This window comes from Chaetodon auriga, chromosome 18 (genome assembly GCF_051107435.1).
Source record: "Chaetodon auriga isolate fChaAug3 chromosome 18, fChaAug3.hap1, whole genome shotgun sequence".
Taxonomy (NCBI): Eukaryota; Metazoa; Chordata; class Actinopteri; order Chaetodontiformes; family Chaetodontidae; genus Chaetodon; species Chaetodon auriga.
In genome coordinates, this window is record NC_135091.1 from 6,783,806 (window position 1) to 6,799,410 (window position 15,605).

The window sequence follows — 15,605 nt, forward strand, 5'->3', positions numbered from 1 at the left end:
CGGAACTGTTGCACGATCTATACATTAACCACAAAAGACTTACAACAGGCCACATCGACTGAAAGGAGCATCCGAGCGGAAGCTGATGGGCTGAGCAGACACACACAGTGCCAGACGTAGAGCCGCAGTGGAAGAGACGGAGGAGAAGTCAGGCAAACAAGTACGGACCCGAAGCAGAAAACACAACCTGACGGGGACGAGGAGTTCTGTCAATATGGCTTGTGTTGTGACGCATGCAGGCTGCTGTGGTGGGGAGGGAGGAGGGAGGGGCGAGGCTCTGTAAAGAAAGATGGAAGAGAAAGGGCACGAAGGGGCGGTGAGGATAGGTTATGAGGTGCAAAAATTGGATCTTATCTTGGAAATTGTGTCCGAGCTGTTCCAAACTCGGCTATATCCAATCCCCTTGAATCTCAACATGGCTAAGTAATTTCTCATCATTAAGTGAGGCTAGGAGTATTTTAACATTTTCAAACAATCCTGACCCAAAGCGAAGCAATTAAATGGAAAATCCAGTTCAAGCTTACCCCAGTCTGTTCCAGGCAGGTCCCACTGGGTTTGGGTTTTAATGTCAAGCTCTAACAAAAATCTGTAAAGATGAGGAAGAGGGAATGGAGTTAAGAGGAAACTGGCGATCAGAATAAAGCAGTAGGGAGTGGAGCGGCGAGTTGAGAGGAGGACAGCAGTCAGCTGAGCATGGCACAAAAAACACCCATCTCAACTTCTCAATTATTAATTTCGTAGTCCGCTTTAACATCTATTCATGCCAGTCGCCAGTCCATCACAGGGCCAGTGCCGACGGACCAATGCATGTCAGCTGTGGGAAATTTCCAGTTTTCATTTCATCTCGCGTGCACGTCTTCGGAGTGCGGGAGGAAACTGGAGCACCTGGAATAAACTCAAAGGGACGAGCCAACATGGAGGGTGGGCACGGAAATGACCGGCCCTCATGCTTGAAGGCGAGATGTGACTGTCGCTGAAGCACCAGGCCATTTTTAATATCTGCAGAACTGTCTTAAAAAGCATTAACGCAAGGACAGAGGCACTTTAAACTGCTTTCATGCCTCTTGTGCAAGGACTTTCTTTAAAATGGGTGACATTTCGAAAGTATGTGGAATGGTGCTTTATTTCAGGAGGAAAGCGTGTGTTTGAACAAACGTCTTGGGAGTTACCATGTAATCAACTGGCTCCCGCAGTTGCCAGATATTTTTTCTCTCTTGTCTCGGGGAAAAAAAAAAAACAAGATTTTAAGGCTGAGCAGAGGATGAATAAATATGTCACTTGTTACCGCTGACGTGTTTTTGCAGCGCGGGGATTTTAAGGTCACAGAGCAAAGGAGCTAAGGGTTGAAGACAAGAGAATGGAGGTAATGTAGCAGAGAGCGATGAATCGGCGGGAGATGTGTGTTACTGCTGTTTATAGAACTCCTTCTCTGTATTAGTCAGGACTCAGGCTCCCTCGGGGAACACTCTTCATCTCCCCCTCTGTCTGTGTCTACAGCCGCCATCTTTCTTCACCTCCCTGGCTCCTACTTGGTACCACAATGCTTTTTTTTATTTTTCCCCTCTGTCTTTGTCTGTGACTGTTTTATTTTTTTCTTGATGTTCTTTGCTGTCTGGGCATTCTCCTGCTTTTCCCTCTTCCTTGTTCTTCATCTTCCTCCTCTGCTAGCACAGCCCTGCTCTCTTCTGCCACGGCCGTCCTCTCCATCTTTTCATCCCCCCCCCCAGTCGTTGCCTTATCATTCAAGCCTCGGCCTCGCAGAGGGCACTTGTGGCGGGGTGGGGGGGTTACTTTTGCCCTCAGTCAGGGTGTAATGGGAGTTAACCGCTGACCGTAAATTCTGCCGCAGAAGATGAGTGAGGTAGGGAGTGTTTAGGGGTGGGGTGCGCTGCTTATTGTGTTGGAAACGTAACTTATTGCACAAGAGACCGCCGAGCCCCCAGTTCTCGTCAATCTTGGCTTTTATTGGGAGATTGCGGTCGGAGATCAGGACAATTTTTCTCACTGTCTACCTCTGTTGCTTGTGTCCCGTAACCACTGGCTTCAGCCTCAGACGCATTCCTTCTCTGTCTGCTCTCACTGCGGTGTCATTTCTGGTTTTCTCCCTTTACTTTCCTGCCAGCCCTGTCACTCAGACTGTGGTTACATGTCAGGATTTTTTGATACCTGATCACAGTGTTTTATTGGCTCACACAGCTGAAGCTCACTCACTTAACCTGGAAATGACTATTGCATCTCCCGCGGGTGTATTAACTGAAATACTCCTCTGTTTAGAACACCTTTTTCCATGTCTTTATGCGGCTCTCATTGTGGATTGCGGTGAAATCTCACAGAATGATAATAACAACGTGAGCCTGACCACTTCCAAGACTAGTTTCAAAGGTCTGATTGTAATCTGAGCAAAATCCATATTTAGTGGATCCAGGCGTATCACATTATGCGTCACCGCATATTCAGATGATAAAAATCATACAATTTAGCACAGTGTAACAGTAGCTGTTCTCTCTCCCCCCGTCCTCTTTATTTCTCCTCATCCCCCTCCCTCTCTGGCCACTGATTTCCTTCTGTTATCCCCTCTTTTCACTCTCTTTTCTCTTGTGTTCAGTCCATCATTAGGCCTCTTTACAGTGACTGAATGAAGGTTGGCACCCTCTGTATGGGGTCACCGCAGGCCCCTCAACCCTCCCCTCACTGGCTCCACCTCTGTATCTTGTCCCTGGCACCCCAGGCTGCGAAAGGTCAGCCGTCATTGGGACTCATTACGAGGAACAGAAACTGGAACAGACAGGAAGTGTGTGTGTCTGTGTGTGTGGATCCAAGCCAAAGCAGTATAGCTCAAGGTAGATGGATAACCATGAGCTTCCTCTTTTCTGTTCCTCGCAAGTAATAACGGTCAAGGTTCTGTGTAGGCTTTCACAGAGGATTGTATTTCTCAACACTGCCGAGCATAGAGTAAATGATCAATTTGAAATGATGCTTAGTTCCACAATTTCTCGGCAACCCTGCCCAACCCATGCCCAAATAAACACTAACTCAACCTCTCACACACACACTCTGACACTTTATGTCCTCTCTGCTCTAGGCGTGATACATGCAGCTGCTTGAGTGGCATTGACTCTTGCTCTTTTCCCTTCTCTCTCGAACACACACACACACACACACACACACACGCACACCATTGCAGAGCCAGTTCATCACCCTCGCTGACACGGTGAATTTACAATGCTGCCCTTGACCACGTCTGAGCCCCGTGATCCACCTTCACTCGTCAGGAGACAGATTGGGCTGGCAGGTGGGGCCCCCGCCCAGGTCCCTGTTTTTATTTGGACATAAAAAGTAATAAAACAGAGGAATGATTGGTGCTTTTTACTGCTAATCATACATCCCACCGTCCCAATTAAAAACTTGTTTGCATAAACCGTCAGCGCAAACATGCCCCATCCCCTGCCCCCCCCAACCCCCCCCCCCCCCCCCCCCCCCCTCGCTGGGACACTGAGGTGTGTGTATGTGTGGGTACCTATCTTTGTGTCACCGTGTCAGTGCACATGTGCGTGTGAATGCGTGTGCGTGTGTACCCTGCTGTCAGCGAATTCTCCACAGAGATAACCTTGAAGGAGAGGCTGTGTGCTTAGCTCTGATACTGAATGCCAAGCTGCAGCGGGCTCAGCGGTTGCATGGCTAGAACTTCTCTGAGACCTTTAGCCACTTCTGCGAGACTTAATCCCAAAGTTGCGATGAGGTGGGCAGCCTTCAGTGCTCAAGTGCTCAGACAGCTGGTGAAAGTGATGATGAAAGTGCATCGCTCTGTGAATGCACAACCCTCTGTGAAAGGAGCTGACAAATATTTGATTTTTATACTCTGTGGTAACCTGGTCCAAATTAGACCATGTCTCCATTACAGTACATTGGTGTTGCGTTGCAGGCCAACATCAGCTGCATGGCTCAATGAACTTGGCAAGAAGCTCCAAAGCCAAATTTGCTGTTGGGCCCTAACCTGCCACCTTTAGGGCAATGTATACAGTGTGTACAGTTAAGTTAAGTGCAATCACTACACCTATGCTTCTATAATTCTTGATGTGTGCTAGTTGTGGTAATTATATTAAACATAATTTAGGAATGCGCATCATGTCAGCTCAGTATAAACTAAAATAAGACTGTCTAGCTAGATTCTGACATGGGGTCCCTCGACAAGAGTTGGCATCAAGTTAGACAAATGATGCAGAACCTGCTTCAGCTGACAGAATATTTTAGTCGTGCAAATACACTTGCTGGAAATTCCAAAAAAAAAACAAAACTGACATACAGTGGACCTCACCCTTGAGGTCTGGTGCAGGAGGGCAGTTCCTCAGCTTGAAATCCAGCCTTGATTATTAGTGTATATGTGGATATGTTGGCAGACGCAGTAACAAATCCCAGAGCTGTAAACAGCTGCGGCCCGTGTTTTATTGGCCCATTTTTATACGTTCGACATTTCTCAGTTAAAGCTTGATATAGCTCTGAGACGATGTGCTCGTGAGCCATTACAAAATCAAACCTCTTAAATCAATGGGTCTGATATCATTTGATTTTATATGTTTTATTTGTAGCTGTGTAAAAAAAAAATCATTGACACTTGCTGTTCAAAACGTACTAATACTGGCTTTTGTGTACAATAATAAATCATGTTTATTGCATTGATAACAACATGCTAATACACAGCTTCCACAGCTTCAGCATGTGTCGCAGCCAGGATTTTAAAAACGTGATGATAAGTTCAATTTGGCTCGATTGCTTTGCATAATTGCAGTCACATTTAAAGATCATTTAAGGACCTACCGTGTGTTTTTTGCCTGTAATTGTAAAACCGAACCTCCAAAATTCCCACAAACAATTCTGAGGACATGGCCTCGTGTTGACTTCAGGCCTTTCCATGTGTATGTATTAAAACCCAGTGCAGTTACTTGGGCGTCATGCCTTTAACTCTCCCAGGTCTCCATCTTTCTGTTTTCTTCTCTTTCCCCTCGCTTGTCCCCGTGCCAGGCTCTCTCTCTGCCATTTAGCCTAAGTTAATGGACTCCTCCACATTCAGCTAAGAAATGTTGTGAAGTAAACAGCAGCTCATGAAATATTTACCACCCTCGTGTACGTGTGTGTGTGCGTGTGTTTATGTGTGTGCAGCGAGGCGTACCTGACCGAGCAGGGTGACTCCCGCACACCCACTCGTAGGCACACACATGCACATAAAACGCCGGGTGTGTCCCAGAAAAGCTACGGGTGTCTCCGCATCTCGACTCTGAGCCAACCGAGAGGCGAGAAGGAGCGCTGGGAGCGGGAGCGCTCTGCTCCGAGTGAGTCACACGGCTGCTGATATTCATATTGATGGAAAAAGAAAAAAGTCACAGTCACACTTAAAATTTAATCGTAATGTTTTTGTTGAAAATGGCAGCAAACAAGGGAACAAACATTTCAGGTTACAATCTCTCCTGAAGCATTTGTGTTGTTTTCCCCTGGTGCTGCTGCTTTTTGGAATGAATACATCATGAACCCTGGATTCTTCTTTTTTTTTTTTCTGTCTTTGTTAGATCCACTAAGTTGTGTCTTTTGTTCTGGTATTTCCAGTTGAAATGTGTCAACCCCGTGTTCCTGACACTAGCGTGATCCATCCCTTGGGAACTGGGGTAGAGGCCGGAAGGTCGCCGGATTGAGCCTGCAGACCAGCTGAGAAAATATCCAGAAAAGCTGCTCAGTGGGCATTTGTAGGAAAATGTGGCCGCACCAGGCAGCTATCAGGCGGAACTGAGCGTAGCTTTATGGCTATAAAGAAGGCTCTTTCTCAAGAACAGCTTGCTCAGCAAACCATCCCTGGATAAAAAATGGTTAAAAATTGCTGCCAGAGTTGGAGTTGATGTTTCTCTTGCTGTAATTCTTTCGTCCAAACACCTGCATGCTCCCCCCCTCTGTCATGCTGATAGAGTGATATTCAGACATCTCAAATCAAACTGGTCACACGCTGGGATAGAAAAGCCAAAATCTCTTTTGTTTCAATACTTTTGACAGCATCAACGCAAAAATACAGCTCCTGTCCGAGGTCACATTCAGCTTCCTCTGTCAGACAGATATTTCTGTATCACAGCTGTTGATACGTAGATAGCTTTTCACATTCTTTCCGTGCTGCTACTGTATGCACTTGTTCTTGATCTGCTATCTGTCTCCTTTCCAGACATATGCATCACATCTGTGCCACCAACATGCCATAGCATGTACCACATGTTGTGGCATATCTCCTGTAGGATTGCCCCAGCAGCACACACCATTACTCTCCCCTGCACCGACACAGATGAGAAGCGACACACACATACACATATATATATATATATCTACAGTATGCAGTATATGCTATAGCTCCCTTCTCAATGTCCCCGAGCTGGAGTGGCCATGTTGGTGTAATAGAAGCCGTCCTCAGCCGGGCTTTCATGCATAATTCAGTGGTGGACTTCATCGCGGTGCTTATTGCCTGGAGACCGGAGTGTGCTGATAGATGACCTCTGCTGCAGCCTGAGTCACGTTGAAGATTAACCAGCAGGACTGAAAACAGGTCATCTCCGCTGACCCCTCAGGCTCCTGTGTGTTGCCGCGGCACAGGGGCGTTTTGTGACAGGGGTGGCAATCCGCCCCACAGTACCACATGTGCCACGCGAGCCTTTCCTGGCTGAGCTGCTCCCTGCATTGGCGTGACAGCAAGGTGAAGGGCATTGTGGGAAAGCGATGACGTGTGAAACGCGAGGTCGAGAGGAAGATTTGGGGAGCGACCGTCCAGGTGGAGCAGACAAGAGGTCCAATTTATGAGCACCGTAGGCCCGCTTATTCCTTCCACTTGTAAAGTTGGAGGACTGTACATTTAAAAGGAAGCAGTGACATATTTCATTTTGTCCAGAGTAGCTAAGACCTTGCAATCATGTTTCCACTTTCCTTGGAAGACGAAGGGGGAGGGGTCATGGTGGAGGAAAGCGGAATAAAAAAAAGAGGCACTATATGGCCAGCTTCTCTAAAATCCCACTGTCAGCATATCTGTCACACAGTCCAACTTGGAAATGATTGTGCCACAGTGGGGAACTTTATTTATTTAACTGACATTATTATAATTTCCATTATTTATGTAGCCCCCTGTTCGTGGCGACTGGAGGGCAGACGTGAGAGGTTTTAGAAAATGCAAAAATCGTCAGGGCTCGGCTCGTTCTTGGCTGTATCTCTGGTGGAATATTACACTGGCAGATCTTCATCAGTGGAATAAATTCTAGTAGAGTATCACTTTCTCTTTAATCAGAGCACATTCTGCTGACACAGGACTCAATAGATGTCTCCTCATTCTTTTAGTTATGAAACACAGCGATCCGAAACTGTTGAAAGAGGGACGACCATGAATGTGTTTTTCCTCTCCTTTGCCACTTCATCACAACCAAGGCTAAGCTGAAAGGCTCGTTGAGACGAAACTCTAAAAACCTCCTTCGCTCACTTTCTGATGGCTTTCATGTTAAAACTGAGTTATCCAAACAGGTTTGTAGAGTACATCTCTTTAATAATAATTATGAGGTGCTTCCGGTATTTAATTACAAAAGGGTGATCTCAGGATCTCTTACCTCACCTCTACTGACACACACACTGAGTTCCCAGTAATGTGACCCGATTAGCTTTCGCTGCTCTACAGCCGAGACTCAAACATTATGATGAATTTGATTTTGCCATCGATGGCACTCGACTTTTTCGCCAAAGTGTAAGGTCAGTGGTCTAGTGCAACAATCAAAATCTCACATTTATGACTTAGCTTTGTATTTTAAGCCTATTGAAAGGGGGCTCCAGTAATTTGGCATTGCGTCATGAAGTTGGTGGACTTGCGTAAGACATATTATTAAAGGAATGGTCAAAATCAAAGCAGAAGAGGGTGAGATATCCCGACTTTCAGTCCTTAGTTAAAATCAGTGCTTCCCGTTTGTAAACCAGGCTTTATGTCAGATGTTTTCAGGGGAGTTAAGAGCTCCCTTAGCCTGGGGTTAAAAGGAGGGATTCAAAGATCTGGTTCAGTACCTCAAGCCAAATGAACGTTATGCCATCAAGAGCCGCTGTGATTAAACACATTGAAAAACATTTTTGAGGAGAAGGAAGATGAGCTGAAAGTCAGGATAGCCAGAGTAGACAGGCCAGCTCCCACCACTGACTGCTGCACAGCTCCCAGTGTTACATCACACCTACCTGTCACTTCAGCAGTGCTGCCTGGGAGATGCAGTCCTGGTGCTCCAGAGCTCAAAACCAACCGCTTAGTCACCGGTTAATAGCTGGTGACTGTCGAACGCAAAATGAACCGAAACTTAATCTCTTAAAGCCTTAGAAGAAATTATAACTGGTGGAGTGCACCTTTAATTAAACTTAATTGCATTTATTGTTTTTTAGCTTTTCCCTCTGTTACATGGGCTGAAATCACAGATTAGTCAGTGTCCCAGGTCGGCCATTAACTGCAAGGAGTTCATGTTAATTTCCCCCAAAGTTAAATTAATATACCGGTAATATATTACTAGCAAAGCTTGACTTTCAAGTATAAACTAGCTAGAAATGTTATCTCCAAAAAAAATCCCATATCCCATTTAGCAGCAATTGCCTACCTCATCCAACAGTTTTATATTTATCAGTTTTAGTCTACTGAACACAAACCTCATTATGGCTCCTCAAACACAGTGACAGGGGTTTTTGCAGCCTGCCTTTTAGTAAAGTCCCAGTCGTGCATTAGCTGGTGGAGTGCTACCCACTCGCGGCTCTTATTTTCCATAATAAAACACAGCTCAGCACATCCTTGTGCTGCATGCATAAAGAGGAGCCACCCTTGTGTCAACCTAGGTTAGTCACAACAGGAGCACCGGCAAGGAAGCAACGTCTGCACAGATTTCAGTAATCCCACATCATTCAATAAGAAATGAAGGAGAATAGTTTGCCCCTCATTGTTTCAGTGATCTCAGCTGCTGCATTCTGGGCAGTTTGCACCAGTGAAGCATGAAGAGTCTCTATGGTATTACAGCATGGCACCATTTATGTCCTACATATCAACTATGCTGCCATGGTAAACATGATGAGCTACTGTTAACCTACTTCTGTGCTGCCAGGCGAACCCCAGCAGGAACACTTTCCTCTGTCTTGAACGCTCACAGGCAGAAACACCAGAGACACTGCGACATGTCAATCAAGCCCACCCCTCCACCACCACTCACATAAAGTCTAAGATGTCTGGCATTTTTCCAGCACGCTGTGGTACTACACACTCAGAGATGATAGCGCGCATACACACACTTAGATGTTGCGCACACACACACAAACACACACACACACCTGCCAGTCTTCATCCCATCACACAACTAGTCTCAGTTGCATGGCAGGGCTTTGTTGGGGAGTTGACAGTGAAGGTTGCTTCATAAACCCGGCACACGTCCATCTCCGTCTCCCCCGCTGCGTTGGGATGAAGGGAAGTGATGATCCAGGGATTTTTCGTTCCCTCTGCTCCATTGAGCTCACTGTATCACCTTGACAATGTTGCATTCTGTCATGGAGGCTACGGGGATGGCAGCGGGCACTTGGGAAGGAGGAAAGCGCTCGGGGAGAACTTTGTGGGACTGAGTTGCCTCCAAACAAATCCATTAACTGTCGGTTTGAGTTGTGCTTCAACTAAGAGCGAGGGAGAAGGTTTTGGAAGTGGGTTGTGGTAGGCTGTGGTCGAGGATGCGGCATGGGCTGTTGAGGAATTAAAAGATGTATTCTCAGTTGTGTGATGGCTTCTGTATATGATTGTGTGCATGAGAGCTTTTGAGAGACGCGTGTGCGTGCGTGTGTCTGTGTGTGTAATGTGCAAGCAGGCAGGACGTGGAAAGTGGAACATCCCTGTCCTGCCTCGACAGCAATGCAGCATAGCGCAGGGACTGCACATCACTATGTAAATGCAAATTGCAGTGTCATGCTGATCAATCCTGTAGGCTGCTGAGACAGGGTTATGCTGGGACCAGTGTGCAGCACCTTGGCTGTGTCTGTCGACCTGTCTGCCCTGTTCTGTGCTCTCTGTTTCTATATGGCACTATGTGAGGCATGTCTCAGGCGTTGCTCTCCTCTGCAGGGGTGTGTGTCTGTCGAGCTAGCCTGCTGGCCGAGCTCTGCAATGATCTTAATTTGCATCTGTTTGAACAACTAGCTCATAAAGTGTTTTGCCAGACAAAATGTTTTGCGAGAAGCTCAACTAACTTCTTTGTCTTTTTTTTTTTTTGGTTTCTTCAGGACACAACCAGAATAAGCGAGTCCCACGGGACAGGAAGGGAAAAGCAAGACGGTGTGGGGCGAGCTGGTCAACACGGAGCTGGGTGGAGGGGAGAGGACACCAACCGGGCCGCCAAAATACAGACTTCTGAGCGTGCTAGCCATGCTTTAGCACACACAGGAGAGGCTGGTTGATCACTGGAGAGACACCCACTGTTCCTACAAACTCCTGAACCACAAACGCACGCATCTCCCTTTCATCTGTCATTTACTGAACACCATCCCTGCAACGATGCGGATGCCAAGATTGGCCCTGTGGCACTTGTGGTGACGGGGCACAGAGTGTGTGTGTGTGCACATCCGGCAGGCAGGCCGGCAGGTCAGTGGGTGTACAGGCACACCAAGAGGCATTTTTGGGTGGGCGAGGTTAAACCATGCGGCCCTGGGCGGGTTCATGGCGTTGGATTACCCTGGTGCTGCTGGCCTGGGGCACGCTCCTCTTCTACATCGGAGGTCACTTGGTGAGAGACAGCGAGCACCCGGAGCGGTCCAGCCGGGAGCTCTCCAAGATCCTGGCCAAGCTAGAGCGGCTCAAGCAGCAGAATGAAGACCTGCGGCGCATGGCCGAATCGCTCAGGTAACATCAGGCTGGATGCTTATTGAGCTGATGTGCTTCACTGTAACAACACCAAATATTTATTTCTCAAAATACCTGTGCTTACATGCACGCTTGAGTCCTGTTAATGTGGTTGAACATATAAAATCATAACCTAGTTCAGAAACCTGGATAAGCCCTTGTGCTAGCTGGACGGCTGTGAAACGACATGTCAACACCTGATCCAGGTTTCTGATCATTGCAGCGTTAGTCATGTAACAGTAGTGAGTCAGTAAAACAAAAAAATCTGATGAACAATATAATGATGAAAGCCTGACACAACACCGGTAATGCAGAGGATAAACTGTATTAATGCTCTTGGTTTCCATTATCGGTGATTAAACACAGAAGCCAAATCCAGTCGAGTGGTAAATGCAACAGAGTCCAGGAAGCCAGAAACCAAAGTGGGTTCATCATCAACCACTTGGGTGACTCAGTCGGCACACAAGTAATAGTGTGGTCTTGATGTCGAGGAGTGGAAAGACATGCAGGACCTGCATTCAGACAATCAGAAGCCTGGGTGCTGTTAAATTCATATGTACACAATACAAATGACCAGGTTTCTCCTTCCTGTGTAAACATTATATCCCTGATATGGTCAAAACTGAGATAACACAAAAAATCTGGATGTTAGTGTTCAAGTGAACGTACTTCATGAAAGGTAAGCAGAGTATTTCAGAAACAAACCTCACCAACAGTAACAGCTGACTCATCACCGTCTTCCTTTTCTACTATAATCCACAGCTCAACATATCCTCATCCTAGCTTTTCTGAGCGGCACATTAGCAAGTTCTGCATTTTGATCCGTGTTTGCAGGTCAGGGCCATTGTATGTTACATCAAATGTGGAGTGCTTTTGGTAAAATGCATCATTTCCCAGAGTTTTCTCCTTTCTGCGTCTGAGATTTTGCACATAGTTGAGCAAACAAATGTGATGCCGTCTTTTGCTTGCCTGGTCAGTGTGCTTTACTTTTTTCAAGTTCAAAAAAACTATGGTGCAATGCATCATTCCCTAAAGTTTCTGCAAATTCTACCAATTAAATACAGCCTGTAGCTCCCTGGTAGTCCAATCAGAATAATTTTACAGATGCCGGAATGTGGCACTGAGATTGTTTCTTTCGTTTTTGTGAAATTTTAATCAGCATCTGATTAAATCAGCGTCTTGCGCTGCGTACACTTAAACAAATGTTGCTGCAGAGTTTCATCAAAAGCCGATGTCAGAGATGCTCTGTGTGACAGACAGATGGATGGATTGTCACACACCTCACCAGATTTCATTGTGTTATTTTGGCAGACAGTAGCACATTGTACGAGCCCATTAACCACACAGCATCATTCACACATTCAAGCTATGTGTGATAGAGAGACAGATGGTTCTGCTCTTATCTCCGCATGCTGACAGTGTTTTCTCTTTGCACATAAACACTCGGCCTGTGCTCGGGTGTGCGCGTCTGTGAGCGTGCATACATGTGCGGGGACTGCAGTAGTGTGTCCTGGTGTGTGCCATATTAACAGGGAACCCGAGCTTCAGATGTTGCTATTGCAGCTCCTCTGTGATATTCAGATTCACTTTGATGCGGGGCCCTCATCAGCGCACACTAACATAAAAACACACGTTGCTTCAGACAGCTGGTCCCTGATTAAATCCCTTGCTTTTGTAATTATTCAAAATTGGCTCAAAAACAAAGGTGGAATTCATGGCATAAAAAAAACAAGTGCAGCTTTCAGTCGACCAGTGTCCAGATGGGTCCCCGACACACTGCACGCTTGTTGCTTGTTATTGAGTTCTGTTGTTGATCTGGGACCGAGGCCTCCACAGTTGTTTACTGGGGCAGCGCCACAGTGCCTTCTCAAGTCCCTCTAAGCTTCGGCTAAGTATCCAGCACAGCAAGCCAAAAGCAGGCAACTGGCTTGCTGAGGTTAAGCTTTATGAGCTATCAACAGAGACACGGGTTGGTTTGTCCTCTGTTCAGTTTTGTCTCTTTCTGCTTGTGTGTGTGCGTGTGTGTGTGTGTGCGCATGCATTGGTCAGATCGAGGCCCAGGAGAGAGAGACAACTCCACCACTGCCTCCTCCTGTTGTGTCTCTTATCCTTATATTAGTGCCCTAATAGACGCAAAGAGGCTGTTAGTGAGCTGCCCATCATTCCTGCCACAGCCCCTCCCTTCTCCATCCGTCCATCACCTCCTCCTGTCCCTCGTTTCACTCCTTCTTCACCTCCCTCCTCCTCTGCCTCCCTCCACGACCAAACTGCTGACGGAGGTATGGCGCAGAGCCAGACTCCCGCCGGCAGGTTGTCACAGACTGACTGACTATCTAACAACTCACTAGCTCACTGATCGACCAGCTTAACGCATGCCTAACCCAATCCACCGCCTTTACACGTTCTGCAGCTTTGGACGGAGAACATGAACGTCTGAATGTTGTGTAAGAAGCAGAAGCAGGCATTCCGCTGTCATGAGGTAATAAAGAAGGTTCCATCCCGAGCATCTAACCTTCGCATTAGTGCATTCATTTTTTATGAGTGGCCTCAGAGAGACTTAAAGCCATAAAACTGACATTATTACACCTTTGTGTTGAGTTGTTGCGCGGTAGAAACCCGCTGCATTGCGATTGATTTATAGTTCCGAGTAGGATTTAACTTGGTTAGTGCCATCACGCCACAGCGGCGCTAGATGGATGTGTAGCGCATTATTTGGCAGCATTGTGCATTCATTATGTACCTGAAGGGATCTTGTTCACATTGTTCATTTGCTTTGTGATAGAGAGTGATAGTCATGCTGAAACCTTGTGCGCGGGATTTTGATTTTCTTCATCACAAATTGCATGTTTGTGTTGCATCACTGTGAAGACGAAGATTGTTGTTCAACCTACTCAGTGGATTCTGTACACAGTGCTAATCATGTTTTGCCAATTGTTCCTGAACCTTTCATTATTTTTAGAACGGAATAGTCATGTGAAATCAATTAATCTATCAATCAACGCTCAGATTCAAATTAGTATCACCTGGCTGGCCCACAGATTCAGTCCAGCGGTTCCGTTTGCGGGCCGCTCCTGAGTGATTTGAGTGACAGGCAGCGTGCCAACCTACCAATCACCCAGCAGCATTAATGAGAGGTGAGCACGAGGTCGAGTCGCTCAGTCTGTCTGGCTCCGCCCTCTCTGCAGCTGTCAGTCACCTCGGGCACGAAGCCACGGCCCCTGCAGAGACAATGACATGCGCCAGCCTGATGGTGTGACATCGGAGGCGGCGAGGGGTGCGAGTGACAGCTGGGCTGAGCGATGAGGACCTGATCGATCCCCTAGGCATGCCAACAGAGGGGTGCAGGGAGGGACGAGGGCGATGCAGAAGAGGCAAAGGAGGAGGAGGGGAGCATGATGGATGGCGCCAAGTAAAGAGCAGCAAGGAGGAAATGGAAAATGAGTACTAGGGGGTGAAAAGAGTTGTGGAGACCACAGCCATTGCACCAAAATCTTGCCCACACGTCATACTGTTTGCATGTATTAGCCTCATTTGGGCACATGCGTGTGTTCTCAATGTAAAAATCAGACGTGGAGTTTGGTTCACCCATTTATAAAGACACAGTGAGACGACTCATTTATCATATAATGGTTTTAACCCACCAAACAGATGCCGCTGCCACTTCCAGACCTGAACTCCCATCGACCGGGCCGTCGTTCAGGCCCAGAGGGGGACGGTCCACTACCACACACACACCATTGTGTCTGTCTGTAGTCAGGACATCTCTGTCAAACAGGCCACAGAGCGGAGCTGGCTGGCTGTGGAGGCGCTGAAGCATGTGAGGCAGGAATGCACCATTCAGAATCAGTTTACGTGGAATCAAGCCGTCCAAGTCAGCGGACGCGACATGGACACAGCAAAGGAAGGGAACAAGATTACCTCATTCGACACACTGCAGAAACTTTCCAGCAGATACATACATCTACTGTAGTACATACATCTACTGTAGTACATACATCTACTGTAGTACATACATCTACTGTAGTGCATGTACAGTACAGTCAGTGAACGTATGGCGATGGCATCGTTCTCATTGTTATCTCACAGAGGTCTTTCAAACTGATTTCTGAGCAGGCGTAGCAGGTTTTCTTGGTTATGGCAGACTTTTCCATTCATCTGTAGTGTTTACTTCCTTTCCCCTCTGCCACATTGCTGTGGTTTATAAGCTTGACTTATTGGAGTCAAGTGGTTTGGTTTAACATCGAGTGAGTTCCCAGAAAGGCTCTAACATGAGTGTTTCATGCACAGGTTATGAACATGTACAGTATCCACACACACAGTATAGGAACAGTGTAAAGGCAAATTGCCTCCATGTAGTCTGCTTTCATCTCCCAGAACACTTTGCATCTCCATCCATATGTATGGCTCCTCAGGTCAGCACATGGGCTTTTCTTTTGAAGTCACAGTACATTAAATGATACCACAGAAATATGTATGCGCCGTAGTGCCGTCAAGGCGCCCGCCGTTCAAACTGCTCCGCCCGGCTCTGATCACCCGGTGAACTCCATGGTTAGCGGGTGCAGGGGCAGGAGCCGATGGAGCGACAGCTGGGGCCGCGTTTCAGAGGAAACGGGCATAGATGCTGAACCTCACCTGCTTTCCGGCTCAGTGCTTAGTGCCGGTGGGGCTCATCACCCTCTGCTTTCATAGCTTGTCTTTCACTCCG

The 15,605-nt window shown here is 47.0% G+C and overlaps 1 protein-coding gene across 1 annotated transcript in view; it reads left to right on the top strand.

Annotated features, from left to right (window-relative positions):
- fut8b (fucosyltransferase 8b (alpha (1,6) fucosyltransferase)) overlaps positions 1-15,605 on the top strand; it is an 80,194-nt gene that overhangs the window by 34,738 nt on the left and 29,851 nt on the right. Inside the window, exon 2 of the mRNA XM_076755687.1 lies at positions 10,285-10,900. Coding sequence (XP_076611802.1) covers positions 10,698-10,900 — 203 coding nt within the window. The 5' untranslated portion in view covers positions 10,285-10,697. The remainder of the gene's footprint in view (positions 1-10,284; positions 10,901-15,605) is intronic.